The following is an 18713-nucleotide window of genomic DNA, read 5'->3' on the forward strand; positions in this document are numbered from 1 at the left end:
GCTCCTCCCTGCACTCGAGGCAGTGACCTCCCCGAGCTGCCCTTTCGGCACGCAGGGTGGGGTTCTTGCCAGTCTCACCCCCAGCTTGTCTCTTCCCCCGATGTTTCACCTCCTCGGGAACCTCCTACGTGTTCCTGGAGCAGCTGTTGTGACTGTCCCACACTTCTCCGTATGATACTGTCTTACAAGACTGTCCCCTTGTGTCACCCCTTGAGATGACACCTGAGTGGCCCAGCTGACACCCAGCCCCTAGGGGCTTTGCCTCTCTTAAGGAACCTCTCGACACAAGGATAAAGGTCCAGGTCCTTGCCCGACTCCTCCCTGCAAGGCCCTCATGGTCCAGAGCAGGGCCCCTCCCCAGCCCCTGTCCTGCTGCTTAAAGGTACCTAACTCCCAGTGTGTGCCCTCCCCTCCCCTCTGACAGGAATTCCCAGGATTTCCTTCTTCCCAGGAAACTCTTCCTACTTGGGTCTTGGTGTGATGGACGCTTCCTCAGGGGGCCTCCCCGTCCCCAGGCCAGATCACCCCACCCTCCCCCTGGGGCACCTGCCCTAAAGAAACCATCCAATACATCTCTAGCCTGTTCACAGTATGTCCGCAGTGACCAGGGTGGCCCCCAGCCCAGAGCAGCCCCTCCAGGAGCACGGGTGGATGGGAGGAAGGAACGGGTGAAGCTGGGACCCAGATACGGGCCTGCAGCCCAGGTGGCAGGACCCTGTGAGGGGACAACCCCAGCACCAACCACGAAGATCAGAGATGAGCCACAGAGAACCCAGGTTGGGGGTGCAGAGCAGACATCTGTGTGCCTGCTGCCACAGCGGGCTCACCAGGGGCCAGGCAGACCCTCCCTCCCCCGCAGCCACTCACCTCCGAGGTCTGTTTCTGCCACTCCAGCCTGCGGATGGGCGCCGAGTCCAGTGCCGAGAGGATGGCCAGGTAGGAGTTAAAGTTGTTCAGCTTCCGTAGGTGCTGCGGAGGGAGGGGAGGCCGTGAGGCGGGCCCGGGGCCACTGGGCAGGGCCCAGAGGAGCAGACTCTGGGCGGGGCACCTGCGGTTACCTTCATGATCTTGATGAACTTCAACAGCAGCCGCTCCCTGTCCTGGGCTTTTTCTTGTAACATGATTATTGAGCGGACCCTGCGTGAATCAAAGAGAGAGAGACCACTGAGCTGAACAGTCTCCTCCCAGACCCCCAGGTGGTCCTGGTGGAGAGGGATGTGGATGCCTGCACTGCGTGCCCAGGGCTTTCAAGGCGCCAAGCACAGGCCCCCGTCTCTGCTCTCCAGGAGCTCACGGCATCGCAGGGATAGTCAGGAGGCCACACACCAAGACGGGGTCCTCCAGATGGAGGCGTGGGAGCATCGAAGGAGAGAGTTCCTGATGAGCACGGGCCGGGGCACCACTGGGGCTGGAAGTGCTCCTCAGGTGGCCTCTGGACTAGCCCAGGGGACGAGTGAGCACGTGGGGGAAGAGGCCGCCTTGAGGACCAGCAAAAGGCCAGCCTTGCATGAGGACGTCACGGGGGCCACAGCAGCCACTCGAGGAAGAGCCACCCCTGCTTCGTCTTAGGCGCCTGCCCTGAGCACACCCTGAGGACCATGGCTCTGAAGGGCCCCGCCTGCACCTCCTCCTTGGAACCCCTGAGGACGCCCCACGGAGGCTTGCTACAGTTGAGCTGAGGAGAAAAACCAGCAAAGTGGGAGGTGACCCACGTTCTCTCCAAAAGGCAGCCCCCAGAGCCTTTTAACAACTACTAGATGCTCTGTCCGTGGCAGCGGTGGATGGGGTGTGGCCGGGGCCAGGTGCAGGCCGCATGGCTGCCACGCTCTGAACATCCTCCGTCCGATGCCGAGAGGCCATGGGCACCTTTGAGTCATATCTAGAAAAGCTAACAGTTCTGTTACACATTACAGTGTAAACACTTGGGACCTCATTCTGTGCTAAGAATTCAGGGCTTAAAGTATTAACAGAACACCCTCCTTAGCTGTTCTCTTTCAGGCAGAGGCCGGGTGAAGTTCAGCCTTGAGGCTGCCTGGGGGCTAGCAGTGACCAGTGCCGGTCGGCATACTGAACTCCCCTGTCGCCACCCAGGGCAGACATTACCAATCGATCCTGGCACTCCCCAATCTCAGCCAGCCCCCCAGGTGGCCCCTTCCAACATGCAAGACCCACCCTGCCCTGTCCCTGCTCTTTTCCTGCAGTGCCCAATTAATGCCCAGGGTCTTGGAAGAAGCTGGGAGGGATGGAGGGGGCACCTCCTCCTTGCCCTCAGAGCGCTCCGTGGGGGACGGCATGGGAACCTGCTCAGATGCGCCTTACCAGTAAGACATGTTGTTGAAGTGCTCCGTGAACTGGGTCAAGTTGGGGCTTTTCTCCTCATTCTGCTCTTTGGCCCAAAGCAAAACCTCAGGAATCTGAAAAAGGAAGTAGACTGGATGGAACTGGAGCCCTCTGGCTTCTCTGTGATGGGCCGTTGCTCCTGTCTGGGGACAAGCAGTGGCTGCTTGCCCAGGGCAACAGACAGCCTTATCCCCAGTCCCCAGCCCTGCTCAATGCCATACCTCTATTTTATAAAAGAGCTCAGCGTCCAGCAGGGTCAGCTGCTCAGCTATCTCATGGCTGTGGAAGTCGTGTAACGTCCCCGGCCTAGAAGACAGAGGCGAGATGAGCAGTCGGGACGGGACGGCAGGAGCTGGGTGGGCCTTGTACTGCGGCCTCAGAGCTGGGGAGTGGGGGGGGGGGGGTGGGTGCAGAGGGAGCAGCTGCCCCTAAGCCCGGCCTCACAGGAGGATGGCAGCCACAGAGCCGACAGGCAGCAGGACGGGGCCACGCTGCACTCAGGCCCGAGACCCTGGTGCTCTGCTAGGTGGGTAGCCCCACTGCCGGGGCCCAGTGGGAGCAGAGACGGCACCACAGGGCTGAAGGCCGAAACACTGACAGGAAGTGACACATCACCAAACATCTATGGCGGGGGCACAGGTGACAGACTGGAGACTACATCCCCAGGTTCTGAGGAATGTTCAGGACGGTGGGGATGGGGGGGGGGGGGCAGGCAAGAGCTCGCGGCTGCCACGTCAGTGCCGGGAAGACAAGAGCTGACCACGGCCCGGAATGCATTCGCCTGTCTCCTGTCCCAGGAGGCGCCCCCGTCCTGGCTCCTCACTTCCTCGCCAAACGGGGACTCATCACACATCATGACCCTGGAGAAGAGGCCTAGCCCCTGAGGAACCCACTGGACCGTCCGCTGGGCTGAACCTCGTGGCAGGGCCGGGCAGAGCCAGGACGTGAGGCTGGGGAGGTACGCCGAGGGCAACGCAACGGAGAGGCTGCGATCGGGGGCAAGTCTGCCAGAGGAAGGAGCTGGAGAAGCCACGGCTGGACGCTCACCTGGCGGCCACCCCCCTGGCTGCCAGGGGCTGGTCGGAGTTGGCACACCTGAGCAGCTTCTTCTGGTCCACCTTGTCCAGGATGTTCTTCCGGAGCACGCGCGCCAGGCTGAGCTCCCCGTTGCACACCAAGCGAAAGACCAGTTCCATCAACAGCTTCAAGATCTCTTCTGTCAACTCCACTAGGCTAGAGGGCCGAGGGCCATGCGGTGAGGGACAAGGACCCAGCATAGGAAGAGGATGCCGCCGCCGGGCCCACATCCACCTCACAAACCCAAGGGTCACGTGACAGCGACCAGCAACACTGGGGATGGTCCCACTGGTGACACTTAGCGGTCGCGCCCTCCACAAGTGCCTGCTGGCACCGGATGAACACCAGGCCCCTGTTAGTGCTTGGGCTATGGAGACATTAGCATGTAAATCCCACCCCAGAGGAAGTTCCCGTTCCCTTCCAGGCGACAGTCACTAAGTGGTCCCGGCCCCTCAGACCAGCCGCCTTGCCTGTAGGACACTCCTGCAGCCTCTCTGCATGGCACTTCCCGAGCACAGTGGCCCGAAGGTTGTGCAGTCATGGACTAAGGCCTCCCTCCCGCAGCAGGGAAATGCCTTGAAGGCAGGGCCCCTGCGGTTTCTTCCCCGCAGCTCTCCAGACCTAGGAAAGGGACCGGCCGGATGGGTACTCGTTAAGTGAATGGTGACGGCCAGTGCTGACTTGGGGGGACGTGGGGGACTGAGGAGAGCAGACGGGGCCTCCACTACTGCTGGGGGCTGAGGGCACAGGTGCCACAGACCAGGCCTTATGCTCCTGTGCCCTACGCGAGGGACGCCCGGCCAGGTCTGGGTGGGAGGGCCATTCTCCCCAAGGGGTCTTGTTAAAGTGGGTGGGAGAAGCTGGTGGCATGTGACGGGATGGATGGTCCCTTCTCCCCAAGGAAGCCTGCAGCCTTGGCGGGTGGCGGGGTTGGGGGGATCCCGGGATGCCCGAGGGCTCCCCACCTGCCTCCCTGCCATCTCACGGGAAGATGCACTCACCAGAGCTCATCCACCACCCGCACCAGCACGAAGAACGTGTTCTTGCTCACGCGTTTCTTGAACGTGTCGGCGAAGGGAGAGAACTTCTCGTACGTGGAGTGTGGGTTAAAGAAAGGCATTCTTACACAGGCAGGGATGGTGTGGTGGCGGGGGGAGGGCTGCCTCCCCCAGCTGCCATGTACAGAGAGCTTACAGTGCACAGGAGCCCTGGTCCCCTGGAAGCCGCTCCCCTGCTCCTCGAGGCCAAGCTTCCTGCAGGGCTCACCGAACCGCTGCAGGCTGCCTTGCTGAGCCTCAGCTGGAAAAGGGTGGTCAAAACCCACATGCCCTAAAACCTCCAGGTCTCCAGGGAAGGGGCATGGCCCAGAGGGGCTTCCTGCACTCTTGCCCTGGTCCGCTCAGTTCCCATCTTTCCAGAGCCTCCGAGGCCCCTTCCCCACCGCAGCCACTCCAACACCTGTTCACCTCCTGCTCCTCCCCAAGGTCCTGGTTTCTGCCCAGAAAGTCACAGATCCTTGCCATCCTCTCCAAACCCTTCTCTGGCTGTCCTTCCTGCTCTTCCGTGATCCACGGGACACTGGAGGGGTGGGGACACACCAAGGACCGTTGCCAGAGCCTGCAGCACAGGACTTACTAGCCAGCTAGGCCTAGGATCTTAAGGCTGCAACATTCCCATCAATGCCTGAAGCAGCTGAACAAGGTAGGTGCCCTGAACCTGAGCTGGGAACCTATGTCAGTGGCTACTCTCCCACCAAACAGCCGTACAGGTCATTTACCTTCTCTGAGCCTATTTCGAATCACAGAATAGTGATATCACGGCACCATCCATAATATGGCAATAACATACGAAACAGTACTGTAACTGAGTGAGCCTTCATGGCACGGGCTTAGTTAGCATCCTGCCCGACGCTAGGAAGTTCTTGACAGGTACGCTGAGCCAGGCCTGCGAGCAAGTGAATGCAGACTATCCACTTCAGTCTTGAGGGACCAGGTCCTCTAGTGCTGGGGTATGGGGACAGCAGAAGGAGCGATAGAGGTCTGCAGGAGACATGAGCCTAGTGGGGGAAGCCTTAGGACACACAGGAAAGGAAGGTAGACAGCTGGGAGGGAGAACGCGGGACTTCCTGCCCCAAGTAACAGAGGCTATCCAGCAGAGGGCAGTCGTGGGCTGCGACAGGGAGAGGTGGCCAAGGAGCAGGTGACCCTGGGCTGGCCGGCTTTTTAGAAAAGCAGGTTTGAGAGAAAGGTAATGACAGCGGCTCCCGGGGCCCTGGGTCTTTCTCAGCTGCTCCCGCACAGGGTAGTCCCTGAAGGGGTGAGCCCTCGGGGCAGATGTGGCCGAGGGGCGGGAGTCGACTCTCCCTGGACATGGTACTTCTGTCTGCCGCCAGGCAGAGTGGCCGTGCCTACCTCTATGGCTGTTTATCGGAGTCCCGATTCCGGTAAGCCCTGCACACTTGGTTCCTGTCACCTCAATGCCCTGGGGCTCAGCTCAGAAGCTGCAGGTGCCACTGACCTGGGTCTCTTTGGGGGCCTGGGTGCTCCCCCCCTCGCAGGTGCGCCAATTCTAACTCCTTTTCAGGACTCCTTAGTGACCGCAACTGCCATCAGGCAAGCCCACCCCCCATCCCTTGTGCCACCTCACTCAGCCCCTGGGCGAGGACAGGGGCTCGAAGAGCAAGCCGGGCCGGAGGGACACGGGAAAGGATGTCTGTACTGCAGCTTCTTGATGAGCTCCTCTGGGGTGATGAAGGTCCTGTAGGTGGTCAAGAAGGCCTCACAGTACAACACCAAGTCTAGAGAGAAGAGCGACCATTGAGGGATGGCTGCCACTGGCAGGGGACAGAGATGGCAGCGTGCCTGCTGCACGTATTTGCCATCTCTGACGACACACTGAGCGCGTCTTGTCTGCCCTAAGACCTGAGACCCAAAGGGCCTTCATCGCCATGGGCACAGAGAAAATAATCCAAACTCATCAGCAGGATTCTGAAGCCAGGTCACCGGTAATACTTTAGGGGGCAGTGTCCAGGGGCAAAGATCTTGGGAATTTCCACATACTGAGCGATAAGGCTGAAGGGCCACAGCTCAGCACGTTGCTGGAACACAGAAGCGCAGGGAAGGGAAGGCCAACCGGGAGAAGCCTGGCCCCGGCGGTCGGGTGGGACCCAGACCAGCAGCTCCCACCCCTCACTCCCTGCCCTTCAGAAGGGCTGGCTCTAGCTGGGGATTCCCAACGTTCCCAGAATTCCAACGGCCCCCTGGCTCCGCTTGTGCTGGTGATGCAGTCCCTGACGCTTAAAAAAAAAAAAAAAAAAAAAAAAAAGGAATGTTTTAAACGCAGGACACTCCCCATCACAGACTCCCTGTCTGGCCAGGCTTAGGAGCTTCAGAGTTAATTCTGTGCCGGAGCTGAGGTCTGAGTCCTGACTGGGTCCCAAAGTGTGTGCTGCTCACGGTGAGGCCGAGGGTGACACACGCACACAGTTTAAATCCGTGTCCTTCTCTGGACACGGACCCCTTCTCTGTCGTCTCTCATTCGTCCCCCACCTCCCCAAGTGCAAGAATCTAGGGGACCAGCAGAGGGGTGGGCCCGGCTGGCGCAGCAGGTGTCGTGAGGGAGGCTCACAGGCTGGAAACGCACAGCGGGGCCCAATGGCGTCGTGCTCAGGCGCCTCCTTCCTGGACCCCCCACTCACCCGGCTCACTGATAACCGGGCCTTTGTTCAAAGAGGCGGGGGCAAGGAGGCAGAGGTGAGCCCCGCACAGGCCACCGCCTGCTTCCGGAAGAACAGATCCAAGTCCGCGTGCCCTGAGCCGCGGGCTTCCCGGTACAGTGCTACCGGTGTGGTCTCTGGTCCACGGGAAGCCACCCGCCCAAGGAACGTGCTGTGTGGCCCCTGGCCTCCCCCGCCCCAGTCCACCCCAGGTACAAATGACTGTGTCCCCCAGAATCCTCAGGATCTCCGTGAATGACATCGAGAGGAGGCCCCAGTCGGCAACACCTGCCCCGGGCACGGCCCCGGCAGACCGGGCGGCTCTGGTCTGCCCTGCCCTCGGGGCTCCCTCTGGCCACACCCGCAGGTAAGCTGCTCAAAGCCTAGGGCCGGAGCCAGCCCCCGCTTCAGCCCTTTTGGAGAAAGAGGAGAACTGTTCCTCTCGGCCCAGCTGAGGACTGAGGACGGCGCTCAGGCGGGCGTGGAGGAAGGTTTGCCGCAGCAGAGCGAGCGCCACTTCCCCAGTGCTGGCCGTGTGCCGCGCTGGCTCGGTCGGCTCCGTGCACCTCCCTGTCCCCGGGCCACCGCCAACCTCTTCAAGCAGCCGAGGCTGGAAGGGGAGGGATGTGCCTGGATTTGAACTCCGTGTCCGGGACCGGGGTCTGCCCTAGTCCAAGCAAGCCGGGGGTAAAGAAAGCCCAGTGGCTACGGTGAATTTGTTGGAGTCCTTTCTTCTTTTTCTCTATTTTTCAAATTCTCTGCCACGTGAACATTTCTGTACTATTTTCGTAACTTAGAAATTCCCAGAATCGTTCTGTGTAACGTATTTTGGGAAACCTGCTATAAAAACAGGGACGTGGTCATTCATAAAACTAAGATTGGTGGTGTAAGGTTTCAGGACTGGGGTGTTTTAATTCTTCCCACAACTGACTTTAATCCTGCGGTCACACCACCTTTTCACTCATTTTCAAAGACATCAACAGAACACCAGGCACCCGTCCCCCGTCTTGACTGAGGTCAAGGCCGTGGCGCCTTCCTCACGGCCCTCCTCCTCCTCTCCCTGTCAGAACTCAGGGCACGACAGCTCTGGTGCCAGCACAGAGTCTGCCCAACAGCGGGTGCCCTGCTCCTCCAGCCCCGTCAGTGGATCAGGACGCTGACTGGGGCGGCAGCCGCGTGCGGAGGGTCGGAACCCCATCCTGTGACGGTGCTGCCGCCGCTCTGGGGCTGAGGCTCCCGGCCGGAACGTGTGCCAGGACCTCCGTGAGTGAAATCCATCTAGTGGTCTGGAATAACGTAATGAGTCAAACATCAGGAAGAGCAGAAAAAGCTACCCACGTGTCACCGTGACGTTATTTGAGGGACCGTGGGGGGAGCACCTATTGGGTGCCGAGCTCTGCGCTTGGAGCTCCCTCTCCACCGACCCTGGGGGCCCTTGGGGTCATCGCTACCTTCACCAGTGGAGGACACGCCCCGACAGGGCTGGGAAGCAGCGAGCCCGGCTCTGTCCCCCGGGGTGGGCTCTCCTCACGGTGACCCTGCTGCACCCGGGCCGCCGTTCCCACCTGCTCAGGGCCGGCAGGGAGGGCCGCGGAGGTGAGGGCCACGGGACCACAGGGCCAGGGGACGCCTGGAGAGCCGTGACAGAGGCCGCCGCACGGGGCGCCGACGCACCTTTCCTGTCTGTCTCAGTAGCGTGCACCAGCAGGATATCTCCGGACCCGCCACGGACGTCCGGCCCATCGTCGCCCTGCAACGACAGGAGCAAAGCAGGGCGTGCGGCAGGAGAGCTGCGCCGGGAAGTCCGGGGTAGGGACGAGACCAGGTCCCTGCACTGTGGAGACCCCGGGGCCCCCTTCCCTCGGGTCTCCGTCACCGGGAGCAGCGCGGCCGCGCACGGAGGCCAGTGCGCCCACGGGGCCCGCCCAGCTCTGCGCGCTCGGCGGGCAGGACAGACCACGGCCCGTCTGGGAGCCGCCCGGACACCAGGGCACCCCACTCTGGGTCACAGTGGGGCCAGGGGACAACAGTACCGCCAGATCTCTCTCTCCTCACCGCCCCGGGGTCTCAGAGGTGGGGAGGGCGGGACCCCGCGGGGAGGCAGGCGGGGCTGCCAGCGGCCGCTCCCAGAAGGCAGCGGGGGCAGTGGGCTCCTTGCGGGCGCACCCGCTCCCACACCTGCGGCCAGCCGCCCCGCGTTGCTGTTTCCCCAGGTGGGAGGAGTCACAAGTCCCTCCACAGGGAGCACTCCCAGGAGCCCGAAAGCGTCACAGAGACGCTCGATTATGCCCGACGTTGCTTATGGGACACCAGCTGCCGACTCCCGACTAAGGAACGAGTCTTACTTTCAAGTGGGCAAACAGAGGCTTTAGCCCATAAACCTGCTGGGAGCCAAAGAGAGCTGGCAGCAGGTGAGCCTGAGAGCCCACACCCCTGCCTCTGATCCTGAAGGACACCCACCCCACCAGCCTCCGTGGGCCCACGGCCCGCAGGCTCAGAGGCGCCTGCCTCTCCGAGCACTTCTGTGTTTCCACGCTTGGACTCGAGTCCCGAGAGCATCGTGTGTTTCCAGCTAAGGGTGAGGGCAGCCACGCCCACGCCCCGATTTTTCAGGACTTTCTGCGAAGGGTCACGAGACGTGACTTCTGTCGGCAGAGGAGCCAGCTGCCCCAGGGTCCCCGCCAGCCTCGCCTTTCCTGTCACGCTCTGCGGCGGCCGGCCCGGCCCAGCGCACCCCGTGCCAAGGGCGGTATACCCACTGCTTGTCTTTGCATCTGCGTGCCGCCACAGCCGGAGCCCAGAAACAGTCCTTCCCCAGGGCGGGGTCAAGGCTATGACATGAAACTGTTCCTCTGTGCTTCCAGAATCGCCATCCCGGCAAGGCACAGGACAGAGGCGGCTGTGGCGGCTAGGCCTGGGATTTCTTAATCAGCCTGTGTCTCCCACACGGAAACTACCGTGGGGCATTCGGTCAACAGTAATGTGAAGGCGGCTTATGCTAATGAGGGCTCCCGATGCTCAAGCTCTGAACACCCTCCACAGAGTTCACAGTTATGATACCTCCAGAGTCCTGTCCTCTGGGGCTTAGGTTACACGACTTGCCCAAGATTACTCTCTGGAAGTACCAGAGAAGGGGACACGGGACATTTTCTCTAGGAGTCCATCTATTTGCCCAGTGTCCTTCAGCACCCACCGTGGCCCAGGCACGGGGTCAGAATAAATGCCGTGCACAGAGCCTAGGCGGCGTGGGGTGGCCACCTGGGGGGGCGTTGGTGCCTCACTTGGGTCTTCTGTTTGAGACACCTCCCGGCTCCATTCTCCTCAAAGCCCTCTCACTCCCTTTACGGCCCAGACGCTCAAGGAAGGCCTGTCCTCACCTCTTGCTTCAGTGTCAGCCTTGCCATGATTTCATTATGGTCGATGAGGGACAGCTCGTCAACTTCCTCCTCCGACCGAGCCAACTCTGAAGCATCTGGTGACCTTGGGGCCCTGGAGGGAGAAGTGGTTTGTGTCGCAAGCGTCCAAGAGGCCCCAGCATCCAGGACAGCAGGGGCCCGAGGCAGTGCGGCCTGCTGCGTGAGGACTAGGAGTTACGACTGCCCCTGAACAGGTCCTTCTGGAACTGCGGCTACAACGGGGAAATCCACACCCTTCCCCCCACCCCAGCACAGGGGGCCCGAGTGGGGGCTGGATTTCTGGTGCCACTACCGATGAGTTCTGTGACCCTGGGATGTTTCTTGCTCTCTGCTCCGTCTGTAAGTGGATGGGATTAAGAAGGCGATCAAGAAGGTTTCATTGGACTATTTAAATAAGTGATGGGATCAGCCGCTCTTTGTCAAGGCCACCGTCTACATAGTCGGTATTCAAGGACAGAAATGGCAAAAAGGCAAGCAGCTTGGGAGAGAAAGTTCGCATGGCTATTCGCGCCATTCCTCAAGTTTTTTTTCTAAGGGCCGCCTTTCTGTGGGACGGAGAAGTATGAGCCGGGCAGACTGGCCCGTGTCCTCGGGGGTGCTGGGTTTAGCAGGAGAGGGGGACGTTAAAGCCAGCAGTTGGGGCACTGGCCTGAGAAGGACACAGCACAGTCTAAAGGCCAGCAGGCCCTGGGGCAGGACACACGGGCTGAGGCCTGAAGGACTGAGCCGGGGTTTGCTGGTGAAGGGGGAGAAGGAGAGAACGGCCAGCAGAGGAGGGATGTGGGGGGTGAGGGGGGCATCCCGGGAGCAGACAGATGCTGGGTCTGTAGGCCCCATGCCTCCCCCGCCATCTTCTCCCATGTTCCGGTTTTATTCTGACAGTTTCCACCGTGGATCCTTGTGGTCACAGGCCACGTTTTTAACCCTAAGTATCTGGGAGATAAAAACCTGTGCCTTCAGTAAGACACGGACGGCCCAGAGCAAAATCACACACAGTCATGGGAAGAACCATCTGCTTCGTGTCCCTTCAGGGTCCGGTCCGCAGTCTGGCCTTTGTGGAAGGAGGAGAACATCTCTGTAATTGCTTCTAAGTGGTCGACATGCTCATCCTTGTGTTTTCACACAGGCCATCTGCAGCTCTGAGAAATGGTGCTCTCGGGTTCCGTGCAGCTGGAGGCTGAACCCATGAGTCTCTGTTGCCTGGCGCAGCCCCTGTTTGCTGCCAGGTGTTCAACTAGAAGACCCATCATCCCTTGCTTAATACTTGGGGAGATCTTAGCCCGGGCAGACGGATCAGACGGTCTCCACCCACACGGACGGCACTGAGGAGCGGCCAAGAGCAGGCTGGGTGGGCAGCCCTCTTCAGCGGGCCCCTATCGAGCGCTTTCTGATTCTTCTTCTGCCTCTTGCTATTTACCACCTCTTGAACCGTTTATGCTTAGGCCTGGCAAGCAGGACCCCAGAGGTAGCGGAACCTTGGCCTGCAGAGGGAGGAAAAGCTCGAACTTGTGGAACATCTCGCCGAGAAGGCAGCGTCACCACGCGGTTGCTGATGGCAGGGCCAGAGAGGATCTGGAGGTCCCACGCGTACAGAAACGGACTACACGTTTCTAAACCGGGTCAGGTCTGACTCCGGCAAATGCTGAAAAATGTTACAAAAGATTAAAGACACATGGGGTTCCTGGGGGCTCAGTCGGTTAAGTGACCGGCTTTGGCTCAGGTCACGATCTCCCGGTGTGTGGGTTCGAGTCCCGCGTCGGGCTCTGTGTTGACGGCTCGGAGCCTGGAGCCTCTTCGGATTCTGTGTCTCCCTCTCTCTCTGCCCCTCCCCCACTCAGGCTCTCTCAAAAATAAATAAATGTTAAAAAAATATTAAAAAAAAAATAAAGACCCACAACTAAATGCAGTGACTCCTGCTGACTGATCTTGGTTCCAAAAAAATAAGCTATACAAGCAGCTTTACGGACACTTGGGGAAGTGGAGGATGGTCTGCGTACCAGATGATATAAGGCAATTTATCATTACTTTCCTTGGGTGTGGTAATGGTACTGTAATCGGGGAAGCTTTTAAAATACTTCGGGAGGCACACTGAAGTATTTAGGGCCTGCATGTCACATCTGTAACTTACTTTCAAATGGCTTAACAACACAATACACCCATCAAGAAACTCACGATAAAAGGTTTGGCAAGTCTTGTACACTCCCTTATTGCACCTGAACTTGGAAGAGGCCAAGGAAGGCCGGCCTGGGATTTGAGAAAGAAAATACTGTCGTGGGTGACTTGCAAAGTGGATAATACATGAGCACATCACCAGGAAATAATGGCAGAATGCTTGCCAGAGTGGAGCCTTTAAGGGTGGGATTATCAAGGATTCTTCTGGTTTACTTGTATGTTTCTGTACTTGCCATGCTTTCTGCCCTGCGCATGTATAATTTTGAGAGTCAGAAAAAGGGAAAGGACGTAAACCTAAAGCCCCGGGAGGCCTGTTCGCCGGTGGGCAGGGGGCAGCTCTCCCCGAGTGGGCTCGCTGCCTTCAGGGCCCCCACTCTACCCGGTCACGTCCTACCTTTCGCCGTCTCTGCTCTCCTTCCCAGGTGCGCCGCTGCCCAATGCGGGGTCTCTGGGATGTCCGTCTCTCGTAGCCGGTGATTCCTGAAAAGAGAAGCCAGCGCTGGGATCGTGACGGGTGCCCCAAGCCGGGCGGATCTGCTTCCCGGCATTCCTGCCTGCAAGCGGCTTCTGAGCGTAAGTTCCTCCGGAGTAATCCGAAACGTGGACACGGGAACCATGAATGCAGTTAATCCCGCAAGAAGTGCAAGGCCCTCTGGCCTTTGGGGACGGTGAAAGGGGGCCCCTACTTATGACCATCCAAGCACCTCCTGGAAGAAAGGACTCACAGCTGCTGCTACCGGCCAAGCTGAGCCAGGCGTTGTGCTAAGGACTCCCCACGCCTCCTCTCACCTGACCCGACCAGGACCCTGTCCGGTAGCTGGAGGCACCGTGCTACTCACGTACACAGACACAGGTTGAAGGCTCTGCCCAAGCGCACGCGGCTCGGAGGCCACAGCCTGGACTCCACCCCAGGGTCGCCTGCCTCCAAAACCTGTGACCTTGCCCACCGTGCGGCAAACCCCTGCTGACTTCCTAGTTAGAGTCCTCAGGACTGCCACGCACAGCTGCCTCCCAGCTACGGCTCCAAGGGGTCTAGCTGCTCGAGGGCACGAGAGCCAGCCCCTCTCCTCCAGCAGCCGGGCCTGGGCATCCGGGCCCACCCCACTCGGTGACGACACGGCTGTCTGGCATCCCTGCTCTGACGCCGCGGCCGCGACAGAAACCAGGTTAGCACGAACACATGGATCGTCCTCGTGGAGAGTGCTGCGAGGTGAAGCCAGCACCGAGCGTGGTCATGGGCAGAGGGGAGAGCCACGGAAGGCCAGCCTGGCATGGGCTCCACCGTGTGGAGGCTAAACTGGACGATGCGGGGGCACAGGTCACCGGGTGCGGACAGGTGAGGAGGGGGACCCCAGGGTAAAAACAGCTTCCACAGACAGGGTCGAATCCCACAGTGTTCTAGGACTTGCAAGTAACTAGAGCGGGGCTCGCCTTGTGCGGAAGTGGAAGGTCCTGCGGGGGCGTCCTCGGCGGGGCTGTCTTACCAGGGGTGACCACAATTTTAATGGGCTGGGCCCTGTGAGCTGACCACCAGGGAGGACTCGCGTCCTCACGGCCCCTCCTGTCAAGGGACTCCTTCTTTTTCAAGCTTCTGAGCTTGCTCGCGTCTTGCTGCAGCAAAACTTGGAAAGCCGACTGCTCAACAGAACGGCTGTATCCAGCTGGGACAGAGGTCGACCAAGGGCAGCCACATCAGGTAGCTCTCTACGCTCTCAGGACAGAGGGCTCGTGAACACAGAGGGCGGGGGCTCCCGGACAGACCCCATCCAGCTTCCTCAGAAGCTGTTCCTGTGGGGGTAAGGGAGTACGCTGAGGGAGGTGGAGGGGGCGAAGGCCCGGGAGGCTTGGTGGTGAGGGAGAGAGGAGTCCCTCCCTCTGGGGAGGGGATGGAAGACGGGCCTTGACACTAGAAGACGGGATAGAGAGAAATCTCAGAGAGCAACCAACACGGGGCCAGGCCAACACTATGCCGCCTCCTCTCATTTCCGGAAGACCCATCCAGCCAGGCCCGGAGAGCGTCACGCGAGCCCTGAAAGCAAAGGGAGGGCCTCCACGGGGAGCCACGTCCTCTCCCCACCGAGCCAGTGTGTGGCTCTCGGCAAGGCTGTGGGGCCCAGCCGGCTAGGGATCGGGAGGCTCAGCCAGGCAGAAGCAGGGCCCAACCCTGCCAGGCCAGGCCACATGCACGAGGCAGCCCTGAGGTTACTTACTCCTCGGGAGTGAGGCAGCTCCTCGCTGCTCTGGCCAGAGGAATACAGATTGACGTATTCACCCTCACCAGCCTCCTCGCTGGCGTTTTCACTCTGGGGGAGACAGGATGAGAGGAGATGCACATGTGACAGGCCCCCCAGCCCGCCGTCACGGCTCCGAGGGAGAGCAGCCAACCGGGCCGGCCCTGACCGGGACACTCCTCTCACGGGGAAGGAAAGAGGGCGGCAGCGGGAGCTCGGGTCTCCCTGGGGACCTTTCCCAGGCCCGAGAAGGAAGCCACTTCTGCCACCTCTTGCCTCTGTGTTACAGGGGACGCAAGTTCCCCGCTGGATCTTCTCCAGGGAGGTCGAGGGCCGTTCAAACTGCCCCAGAGGGAGGCAACGTACCAAGACAGGCCAGCTGGCTGCAGCGCCGCCCCCGCCTGCCGGCCCCGGTCCTCTCGGCCCCGGTCCTCTCCGCCCTGCCAGCTAGCACCCCGTCCCTGGATGAGGCGCTCAGGGAACTAAGCAGCACAGGCAGGCAGGGCCGCTGTCCTCAGCACCACCTGCAGCCACGGAGGCAACTGCCTCCGGTCTCAGAGTCCTCTGTCCGCACCTTTCTTCCACAGGTGTTTGTGTCTTTCTCTAAAAACGCACAACCAACCAGGAAACCAGGCGCATTTTCTGTCTTGTGCTCATGGCTGTCTCTAAACGGCCACTGATCTGTTTCTGGAAAATCGGGTTCCCCATCTGATGGGAACTCTGTACGGAAGGTTCCGCTTCTGTTCTCGAAACAGACACCCTCCTGTTTCACTCTGCGACCTTCCACAGACCTCAATCAGACAGGCCTGGCTGCCACTGGGGGTGGGGGGTGGGGCGGCAGACTCACGAACAGCGACACCGCTTTTCTCAAAACGTGCAGACCCACGTGCAGGGGTGTGTGTGCTGAGTTCTCACCGAAGGCGTCGGGGGCGAGTCAGTGAGAGAGGTTTCGGAAGGAAGGCAGACAGTGTTCCCATGAAAGCTGCTCTCCTGAGAAGGCGAGAGAGGCCCGTCCACGGTGCTGGGAGGCAGACTGGCCACGGTCGGCACCGCTAAGTCAGAGCTCTGAGACTGGTGGACGGGCGGGAAGTGTGGAGAGGAAGAGGGGGTAGACGGGAGGAAAGGCTGAACGGAAGCTTGGTTGTGAGGCACGAAATCCTGGGAGTAGGACCTAAACACAGATTTATACTACAGAATCAAAGCGGCAGACAGACACAGAAACGGGAAGATGGGAAGAAGAAAACAGACAAAAGAAAAAGTCGTTAGATTAGGTCGGCCGAGCTGGGGTAGGCCGTTCACAGCGATTCTAATGAGGACCACGGAGCAGGCCGAAGCAACCCCCGCATGCCTCCGGCCCGAGGTCCCCCAACCCGGGCGCGCCCTCCCTTGAGCAGGGCCTGGGGACCGACCCGCGCCATCCGCGGTGGCTGAACAGAGGGACGCGGGCGCCCTCAACGACGAGCAAGCCCCAGGCGCGGTACGGGTGGTCCCACTGTCCGCTGTGTCAGAGAACCAAACCCACGAACCCAACCGGTGCCTCTGTCCCTTCAGGGACCTACTGGCTAAATGCAGTGTGCGCCTTCAGACCACGGGTCATATTTACTCATTTCGAGTCTTTCGGATGAACTTCTTTGGTTTTATCCCTTGAAAGTCAAACGCTGCAGCCTTTCAAATACTGTAACCCGCTTCAAATCCTTTTGGAAGGGGAGTCTTAAAAATGCGATCAAAATGCTGAAAATTTCTCTGAGCTCACTTCCCTCCCTACCCAATCTTTTTTCTTTCACCAATGGAGGGATCTTGCAATGTCTCTGGTACCACCCTAGAGCTGCGAGGCTAACGCTCTCCCAAACTCTCATGGAGACAGAGAAGTCTCGAGGCCAGGTTGAGGGGTGACAGCGAGCGCCCACAGCTTCTGAGAGCCAACGAGCACTGCCCAGGCCCGAGCTCTGCTGTGGGAGGAGGGACAGAGGAGCTCTGGGGCCACCAGGCTCAGAACCTGAGATGTCACCATGTCCCACAAAGGGCCTGACAGCCTGATGCTGTCACAGGGAAGTGGGAGAAGGGCATGTGGAACGGTCTGTATCCAAAGTGCTGGCCCGGCTCACCTGCCCACCACAGATGCCGGAGTTTGCCAGAAGCCAAACTCAACACAAATGTGCACACGGCTCCCTCAAATGTTCTCTGCGTTTTGCCACTGGATTTTCAGAACCCGCGGACAAGGAAAAGGAGGAAGAAACACAATTCTAAACAGGAGGTTAAAGCCACTCACATCCTTAGGTGGTTTTGTAAAGCTACGCTTTACACTGGACCAAGGGGCTGCCTCAACTCCAGGGACAGGCGCGCCCCTCTCCCCCCCCCCCCCCCCCCCCCCCGGCCCACCTGCTGCCGGCCAGCCCTGCTCCTTCCTGGCTGGCCTGAGTAGTCTAAAGCTCCCTCTCGCTCTGCGGGTTTCTATCAGACTCAGGACACCTACCCCAGGCACCTACTCACTCGTACACGTTTTATTTCCCCATCTAACTCCCAAACTCAAGACCAACCCCGTACGTGGTCACGTGAATTCATGGGAAGTGCCGTCCATGTTCTGAAGGACAGGCACCGGAGGCTGAGATTCCTGGGAAGCTCCATTCCCACAAGCTTTCTACACAAGCTGGGTGAGAGGGTGCCCGGCTCAGTGGCTCTCATACTGGGGGCTGAGGAGCCTGAACATCCACGGTGCCCTCACCAGCCAGGTGCCACATTTCACTGATCTTTTATAGCAACCACCCAGGCCTGGGGGACTCACTCTGGACCTTGCTGGGGATGGCAGTGGGGTCAAATGTTTGGCTTTGGGGCTCTCCATTCATCCCTGGTGAATGTGTCCCTCCCGCCCTCCCCCCCCCCCCCCCCCCCCCCCCAGTAGTGAGGCTCTCTCACTGGCTGGGAAAGGCCAAATGGGAAAGGCCAAAGAGAAGACAGCGTATGGAACGCACTGGCCAAGGGAAGGGATGGTACGGTCTAGTCCCGGGAGGCCACCCTGAGAAGCCCACGTGGCTCTTTCAGGCAGCGGCTTTGGTCTCACGCAGGAGCCTGGTTCGGCTCTGTTGCCTGTGTGTCCCCAAGGGCAGAGGCTGCCATGAGATGTGCTGACGGATGCCTCTCCCTTGAGCACGTACGCAACTAGTGTAGGTATTAGGAGGTGGGGACCTCTGGGAGGTGCTTAAGAGCTCCCTTCCTAAATGTGATCAGTGCCAGGAGAGAGGGTCCGAGGAGATGCCTTGCCCTTCTATCCCCTGGTGTGGGGATACAACCAGAAGTCTGTGACCGGAAGGGGACACCGACCATGGCGGCAGCCTGACCTCGGACCACAGCCTCCAGAACCGCGCTGTATGTAAGCACCCAGGCTGTGGAGCTGTGTTATAGCAGCTTGAACAGACTAAGACAGATGCCAGCTCTTTTAGGGGTCCGGGACCTGTCCTCATGGACCACCCCTGAAGCGTAAAGTCTCTCGGCACTTGGGCAGGCCCTGCAATAACTGAGCACTGGACAGACGCCCACGAGCGGTTTCTATGCGGTCACAAGATGCATCAGGTGTGACGGTACCTTCTTGACCAGCTTTGATCTGGCCCGCTCAGGGTGGCGGACTCCCAAGCACCATGGGTGCCTTTTCCGGGAGACGGCCTCAGGGTGGCTGCCGAGGGCGTACTCTCAAGTCACACAGACCAGGCTCAGGTCCCCGGCTCTCTCTTTCCACCTGTGTGACCTTGGGTAAACAGCCTAAGTTCT

The 18713-nt window shown here is 60.0% G+C and overlaps 1 protein-coding gene across 17 annotated transcripts in view; it reads right to left on the reverse strand.

Annotated features, from left to right (window-relative positions):
* The window catches only part of RAPGEF1 (Rap guanine nucleotide exchange factor 1), a 132746-nt gene that overhangs the window by 3791 nt on the left and 110242 nt on the right, over positions 1-18713 (reverse strand). For 10 of the 17 annotated variants that reach the window (XM_047830920.1, XM_047830906.1, XM_047830919.1 and 7 more), the window contains 12 exons: positions 15867-16139; positions 14931-15023; positions 13115-13200; positions 10510-10621; positions 8807-8882; positions 6130-6214; positions 4419-4511; positions 3388-3573; positions 2562-2646; positions 2320-2414; positions 1059-1137; positions 868-969 (listed from right to left, as the gene is read on the reverse strand). In XM_047830920.1, the coding sequence (XP_047686876.1) occupies positions 868-969; positions 1059-1137; positions 2320-2414; positions 2562-2646; positions 3388-3573; positions 4419-4511; positions 6130-6214; positions 8807-8882; positions 10510-10621; positions 13115-13200; positions 14931-15023; positions 15867-16139 (1365 nt within the window). The other 7 variants (XM_047830916.1, XM_047830915.1, XM_047830912.1 and 4 more) reach the window with 4 other exon arrangements.

Source organism: Prionailurus viverrinus, chromosome D4 (genome assembly GCF_022837055.1).
Source record: "Prionailurus viverrinus isolate Anna chromosome D4, UM_Priviv_1.0, whole genome shotgun sequence".
In the NCBI taxonomy this organism is placed as follows: domain Eukaryota; kingdom Metazoa; phylum Chordata; class Mammalia; order Carnivora; family Felidae; genus Prionailurus; species Prionailurus viverrinus.